We start from the raw sequence: 8,247 nt of genomic DNA on the forward strand, positions 1-8,247 counted from the left end.
ACAGATTATTTAATGTTGAAAAGTTTGTATCTGGATCAGATGCTGCTTTGAAAAAACTGCACAAAGCTAAGATTGATCAGCTGATCCTCGACAGCAAAACATGGGATTTTAAAATCCACATCATTCACATTAAATAGTTTGAATAACTGGGTGCTGAAGCTCGACACGATCGGGCGTCTGATTCAGACGGCGTAACCTTTGAGATATTGTTCTCTCCCAGCCCATGATTAAGTTTTCTCTCTTTCTTTTATACTTTTTAAAATTTCTTTTTATTGTTCACTGTTGCCACTTCCTTTCAAAATGTTCACAATGAGCATCTAAAAGCTCAATTCACACGCCTGATTAGAGTAATCTGCATGTATTATCAGTGGTTTCATGAATAGGAGCTAAACACGCTGTGAATGTTGTAATGATTACACCGACCAGGCAGATTGTAGAGAACGCAACGGGCGTGATTATTATTAAAAGTTCTGCTCTTTTCAGTGCAGACTGTGAGCAGGAACACGTCATAAGTGAGAGTAAACTTTAATTTGAGGGATTCTTTTGTTAGGGCTAAGGCGCTGGTATAAAAGTGACCCCAGTGGTGCTTAATGGGCCATCAGCAGCCCCCTCTGGCCCCCAGCGAGAGGAAATTTCCACTGGAGTTGTTGTGCAGCTCTTCAACTAGTGACAGAATGCCCAAACATTTATCCCCGATATGCCCGGCTGTTTGTTGACAGTGGGGAATAGGAGCTGACTACTGGCAGGAATGCAGGTTGATGGAGAGCGGAAAAGTACTGGGGCCGGCCAACAACCTCCCCATCCCCCCTGACCAGTTAAGCACTCTCCACTAGATGTGTCTCCAGGGCCGCTTTTAAACGCCGGCAGCCGGCAGTTCAATTCACACCGCAATAACATCAAACTTACAGAGGCCTAATATGTCATAGATTCATATAAAAAAGTGCTGCTCTTTAATAGCAGCTGATAATAATGAGGAAAAATCTTTCCAGTAGTTTTCTGCAAAATGGAATTAACCATTTGAAATCTGCAGCATCATCACTTTTCTTGTGCTTTCAGAGACCTTTGACAAGTATTTAAGCCTTTGATTTCTGAGGAAACTGGTGCAGTTTCTTTCAAAAACTCAGACAACAAAGGCAATCAGAGACATAGTAAAAATAAAGACGTACAAATAAATGAATAAATAACCTGCACTGAGAAAGAGGACCCTCTAAGCAAATATGACATGAACCGGCCGGCATAAAAAATAATATCTTTACTCGACTGCACTCAGGTTCCTGTGATCAAACACATCTCCACAGGTAAGAAATACACTGCTGACTCTCTTTTAAAGGACACATCTGACTGAAGGACGACATATTTCACCCTGACAGGCAGATTTAACCCTTTGAAACCTGGATTGACATGACTTTTCTTGTGATGCATTCAGGACCCTTTAAACCCTGTGTAAATTGGCTTGCTTTAAAAAAAAATACAGAAAAAGGCAACGAATACTCTGCAAATTGCAAGAAATTACTAGATTTAGAAAATATTTTTTGAAAAAGCCAAAGAGCAATGTCCAAAAAAAACCTACATTCATAATTATTTAATTTAGCAGGTTATTATTATTATTATTTTTTAGCCTAATTTTTCCAGGTTATTTCCTTCTTTTTATTGTTTTTCTTCTTTTCCTTTTTACGTTTTTTTTTTTCAAATTTTTTGGTATATTTCTTGTACTTTTTACTCTTTTTTTGCATTTTTTGGGCCATTTCTAATTAAGTTACCTCATTTTCCTCTTCTCGTGTTTTTGTAAGAAATCAAGTCGATTTGCTCAAGCTTTGAAAGGTTATATGTGACATTTAAATTCAGGCTATTCTGCAAGCGCAACATAAAAACACCTCAATATAAAAGATGCTGATGCTTTGTTTTCATCAGCTTATATCACAGGTGTCCTGCACAAATACCTTGAGCCCCAACAAGATTAACTCCTGTAAGAGCTTAGCTGTAGCTGATACAGTAGCATTAAAAAGCCAAATAACTGACATTTTAAAAAAACAATATGACTAATACTTGTTTTGATATTGTCTAGCAGGGATCAGCGTATTATCCTCTGTGAGCTGGCAAAGCTGTGACATTTTGTTGTGCATATTTCTGACATCATTCCAGTATTACTTTCAGTTTTTTTTATTGCCTTCCACATGCACGTACAAAAGGTGTAAACTAGTGTTTTGACGGAGCGGCGGGACAGACTGGCTTTATAAGGACAATCCCGACTGTACTGACACAGCCGCCCGACGCTTATGTAATGGGAGATTTGACCAGGACACTGTGTTCCCTGACAAAGGCATTTCTATTCAAAACCATGGGTGGCAAGCTTCCAGCGAATCATTCACAGAGGGTGAACTTGTGCCCATCAGGAGGGCAGGAAGTAAACAAGGAGCAGAGGGCATCTGACTGTTATCATCCCGATGAGGATGGAGCCGCAGCGAGGTCCCCTGAGTTTTTAGGCAACTTCAAACTAAAGATTTGTTTGCAAAAATTACCCCCGATCAAGTCCATCACCTCTTTATTGACAATTTCCCTGAGCAATATCTCGGTTTATGTTCACTATTATTTAGGGGCGTAAATACAGACAGTGCAGGCAGTTGCACAGGGGCCCATGGGGTGAGGGGGCCAATACAGCTCCAACAAAACAGGCTATTGTGATAATTTAGGTTGCCTGTTAGGTAATATACCTGAAAACTTAACGAGAAATCAAAAATACATTTGCTATATGTTCATTTGAAAAGGCAAAGCCATCTTTATCATGGTTTTCTTTCTTTTTTTGATAAAATAGTCAATCATCAGTACAAAAGCTCTTTGTTATAAAATAGGTTCATTCTCCATAAACCATAAATAAGCAATAAAAACTATTTTTATATATATATATATATATATATATATATATATATATTTCTGTCATACACATATATTCAGTGGTGATTCTGGGGTATTACCAGCCATGATTGTGGTACTAAAACCAGTTATTTTCTAGAGAAACATCTGAGCATTTTCAGCCTAGATTAGGGAACCAAAACTGGGCTTTTTTTTTTTTTTACTAGGACTTCGAGGCATTTCCACTTGTGATTGAAGCCCTAAAACGGGGTGTTTTGTAATGAGAAACTCCCAAACCAGTGTTTTTTGTGCCTAAACATATTCACACATTGACCACAGTGTTGTTAAAATGTAAACAAATGTCAATTTTCATAATATCAGGTACATATTACATATCAGTAGTGTGCAGAAACTTACAATGCAAACATTTTTTTCTGCCCAATGGCTTGTCCAAACATCAGCGTTGGACCTCATTGAAGCTCTTTGTGTCTGAATGGGAGCAAATCCCTGCAGCCATCCGGATCAATGCACATGGTGTTTTGGCCATGTGGTGTTGATCCATTAGCAAACACACATTTTCAATCTATAGCTGCAAAGTTACTAAAGCCATCAAAAAAATGTATTGGAGTATAAAGTACTATAATGTACTGTACACTTGAATGTGTATCCATATGTTTGCCTGTGGGAAGCACTTTCATGCAAAACCAAACTCACAATCTCACGCCCCTCTCAGATGATGCCATGCCCCCCATGCCAGATCAGGGCCAAAACTCCGAAACTGAAAAAATATGATCATCAAAGTGAAAAAAAAAAAAAAATCTTAAACAAAAAATGCAAAATAAATAAATAAATAAGATATGAATCTGAAAACATGAAATCTGCACCCAAAAAGAAAATGATCTCAAATATGAAATTATTAAAAATAAATAATGTATCCAAAAGTAATAAGAATTGGAATTAATTCAAAATTATATTTAAGTTGAAATTAACCTTTTTTGTTACTTATTTTATTTTGAAAATGTTTTTGTTTTTTTCAAATTAATTTAAGATCAAAACTTTCAGTTTTTACTTTTTATTCCACCACTTTTGTAATTTGTAATTTCTATCATTTTTTTTTTAAAAAAAACATATATATATTTGTTTTAAGCATTTATACATATAACATGCAATATGATGTACCAACATCAGCACTTTCCCCAAAGGAAATATATGGCAGTGTTGAAATAAATATTATGAATTGTAGTACTAGTAATAAAAACAATAAAACAAAAGAACAAAACAGAAAAAGGAATGTAAACACAAACTAGACATACAAAAGACAGTTAATAAATGTTTTTTTGTTCTTTATTTCAGTACAATTAAATTAAAATGAAAAAGTACATTAATACAGCATCAATCAGGGTTTATACATTACATATTTCTCACAGTAAATTGACATATTCAGTGTTCAAATTCAAATAACCTACTCCAAATGTTGTCAAACTCAAAAGCTTTCTCCCTAATTTTCTTGAGACAAACTTGATGTGAAGTTTTTTGGGCAAGAGAGGGACGGCTGACATTTTTCCTGCACATTGCAGGAGGCAGAGGTCAATTTCTATGGTAATTTGTTTTAGTATTGATCAGTTAATCACTCATTTATATAATCAAATTCCTGTCTGAAGGAGATTCCAGTCTAAGCAGCCAAACAAACTTAATCCCGCCTCCCGGCTCTTCCTATTGGCCAGTGTGGAACGTAAATAATCAAATCCCGTCCTCTGATTGGCTGGATCTCCTACGTTCCCGCGGCCGTCGCCTCCCTGTGTGCGATAACAGGTCCGGTCAGCTGCAGACAGCTAGCTTAGCATCGGGCTCTGTGGTCAGTCAGATCCTGGATCCAGGACTTTTCACAGCGACAATGAAGTTCGTCAGGTTTATCATGAAAAACGCCGCGTTGGCGAGCGTGCCCAAACACATCGAGCATTTCTCCAAATTTTCTCCCTCGCCGCTCTCCATGAAGCAGTTTCTCGATTTCGGTAAGTATTGATCCGCCTTCACCTGGGTCATTTTTCCTATAAGTGACTGAAGCAGCTGTGTGTAAAGGGACTGTCCGGGCTCTCTGACTCTGATCACGGATATATCGTGATTCAGTGGCGGGATGTTCAGTGCATGTGTGTGAACTGAGCTGCAGTGTGGAGGGTTTGCCTGTGGCCGCCTGCGTTCACAGTGCAGAGTGTTGCATCAGATTTCAAGCAGGCTGCACTGTTTGGGCCCTGTTTAGGACAGAGTAGTGCTCCTACATTGTAATTTCTATAAACTTATAATAAAATTATTTCAGTAGCGTGCAAAACATCATGCAAAGTTTGCAGAGAATTCAGTAAAACTGACAAACACTGTTTTTTTTTTTTAAAGGAATGTCACTTTTTTTGCAACATTCAATACATAAACATCCAATTTATTATTATTATTATTATGGCTGTAACAATGGTTTATGGTTATTCTATTATTTTTTAATCATAGTTACTTTCTATTATTTATTTATCAGATATCCTTTTCCAAGTTCAATTAATCATTTGGTTGAAATAAAGGCTGCATGTAATTTCTAATAATTTATCATAAGTTCATTCATCAGCAGTGTGCAAAATATTATGCAAAGTATGCTGAGGAATTCAGTTTAACTTTCACAAACACACGTTTTTAAAGAAAATGTTACTGTTTGCAGAACAAAATGCTCAAAAACAATGCAAGCATCCAGTTCGTTGTTGTTGTTGTTGTTGTTGTTGTTGTTGTTATGGCTGTAACTAATAGTTGTTTTAATGGTTAAAGGTTATTTTCAATTATTTTTCATCATGGTTGCTTTCTATTATTTATGTTTCAGATTACTATTCTGAATTCAGTTGATGATTTGGTTGAAATTAGGGCTGCAACTTATAATTATTTTTATTATTGATTAATCTGCAGTTTGGTTTAACGATCAATTGATAAATCGTTTAGTCATATTTCAAAAACTCTGGCTAATTGTTTTGGTCTTTTATTTATTATTTGATTTTTATCCCCCAGTTGTTCAATTAATCCTTTTGTCAAAATTAGGGCTGCAGTTAACAATTATTTTCATTTTTGATTAATCTGCTCATTGTTTTCACGATTTATCAATTCGTCGTTTAGGTTATAGGATGTCAAAACTTGTAGTGGTTATTTTCTATTTCTTATTAATCTTTTTTTTCCACCAATTTTTTAGTTAATCATTTGTTTAAAATTAGGGCTGCAACTAACTATTTTCATTCGCAAATAAGCTGCAGATTATTTTTGACGAATAATCGTTTAGTCTATAAAATGTCAAAAAACTGTGAAAAATGCTCATAACAATGTCACAGAGCCCAAAATGATGTCTTCAAATTACGGCTTTTGTCCTCCCAATGGGTTTTAAACCCAAAGACTGTCATGAACTCGCTATCTTTACTGCATGATACATTGTTTTCAATCATAAATTAAAACATTCCTGTTTGAAAAAATGACTGAAATTAATGATTTTCTTTCGATCAACTAATTAATCAATCTACTTATTGTTGCAGCTGTAGCCTAAATGTCAGAAAATATTAAAATGCCGTCTTTAAATTTCTTGTGTTGTCCAACCAACAGTCCCAAACTCAGTGTTTCATTTTAGAGCTGAAACTTAGATGATTGTTTTCACTATTGATTGATTTTCAGTTTCTTAAAGAACATATTATTTTTAACTGTAAGAACATTGTGAAAATGCCAAACCAACAGTCCAAAAGCCAAATATATTATATTTAATGTCATTTAATTTAAAGAAAAGTAGAAAATAGAAGCTAAAATCAGTCATTCTTTGTCATTTTTTGGGTGTAAATTATTAAAATAGTAACCAAATTTGCTTCATTCGTATTTCCTCTGTGTTGATTCAGGTTCCATAAACGCCTGTGAGAAGACGTCCTTTGTCTTTCTGAGACAGGAGCTCCCTGTAAGACTCTCAAACATCATGAAAGAAATTAACCTGTTGCCCGACAAACTGCTCACAACCCCGTCTGTGAAAATAGTGCAGAGCTGGTAAGTCAAACCGGGCGAAAAAGATCAATGTGCCGAGTTACACAAAGTCTGCACTGTAGCTTTGACGTCATCCAGAAACAAAAGAAGGAAATCTGTGAACGTGGTTATTCATTAAATCGAGGTTCGATCCCTCTGACTGGTGAGACGTTTACAGCCACAGCTGTTGACTTGTTTATGTGTAATGTAGTAGGACGGTCCGCCAAGTTGAACTCCTTCCAGTGAGCTCTGAGCATCGGGGGGGCGGGGGGCATCAGCTCTGAACTTTCCCCTAGTTTCCTCGTCACACGTCACGTGACCTTGTTTTCACTCTGCTTCTCTTTCCTTTGTGAAGACTGAACTACACTCACAATATTCTTGGAAAGCATGAAAAACTGCACTTTCACCAATAAAACTCCAGCAGGATGACTCAGCTGTTTACATGTGTACATTGTGTGTATGAGCATCTTTTATTTCTGATTTTTTTTTTGTTTTTGTCAGGTACATCCAGAGTTTAATGGAGATCCTTGAATTCCTCGACAAGAATCCTGACGACCACAAAGTCCTTGGAGAGTGAGTCCCAAATTTTCCTCGACAGTCTCACATGAAACCTGAAGTTGCTTCCGGCTGCGTATTTAGGTCACATTCTTAGAAATGGAAGGTGTAACAGATCATTTTTTTAATTTCTTAAAGGGACAGTTCACCCCAAAATTAGGATTACTTATTTTACCTCCAGTTAGTTTTGGTGCGAGTTGCAGAGTGTTGGAGATATCAGCTGTAAAAAATGCCCAAAAAATGCGTCAGAATGCTTAGACGGGTTTGGGCTTGTCACAAAAGGGTCCAGTATTTACTAAAGTGACTATGGGATTTAGGGAACAGTCCTAATCTGAAATCTTGTTCACTTTTCCGAGTGAACTGATTCTGGCGGGTCAGTGGTGAAACTCACCTGAAACAAATACAAGAAATGAATCTGAAGTGGGTTAAAGTCTCAGTTTACCAATGACCTCTGGCTCTGTGGGTCAGGTTTAGGGTTAGAAAATAGTTCCTACGTGAAACTGCTTACAACAAGGTCTGTGGATTATCTTGAGAAATGATTTTCTGGAAAGATGAATAGCTTTTGAGTTTGTCAAATGTGTTTTTTTAGCACTTTGAGCACCAAAAGCCGAGTGCCATCTAGTTCCATTATATCAGAGAGGAGGCAGACGTCTCTACGGCCGATATCTCTAACAATCGGCAACTCATACCAAAACTGTCTCGATAAATAAACATCACTACAGGTATGAGGCAAAACATATATTTTTGATTTTCGGATGAACTTTCCCTTTATCATTATTATTATTATTGAAAATAATAATAATAGTAATAATAGTAATAGTTTTA

At 36.4% G+C, this 8,247-nt stretch overlaps 1 protein-coding gene across 1 annotated transcript; it reads left to right on the top strand.

Annotated features, from left to right (window-relative positions):
- The first annotated feature begins 4,652 nt into the window (after positions 1 to 4,652).
- pdk2a (pyruvate dehydrogenase kinase 2a) lies at positions 4,653 to 7,444 on the top strand. The gene is made up of 3 exons (XM_042508192.1): positions 4,653 to 4,862; positions 6,750 to 6,891; positions 7,369 to 7,444. Exons 1-3 carry the CDS (start codon positions 4,745 to 4,747, stop codon positions 7,442 to 7,444), a joined length of 336 nt encoding a protein of 111 aa, XP_042364126.1. The 5' UTR covers positions 4,653 to 4,744.
- The last annotated feature ends 803 nt before the right edge of the window (positions 7,445 to 8,247 follow it).

This window comes from Plectropomus leopardus, chromosome 19 (genome assembly GCF_008729295.1).
Source record: "Plectropomus leopardus isolate mb chromosome 19, YSFRI_Pleo_2.0, whole genome shotgun sequence".
Classification (NCBI taxonomy): domain Eukaryota; kingdom Metazoa; phylum Chordata; class Actinopteri; order Perciformes; family Serranidae; genus Plectropomus; species Plectropomus leopardus.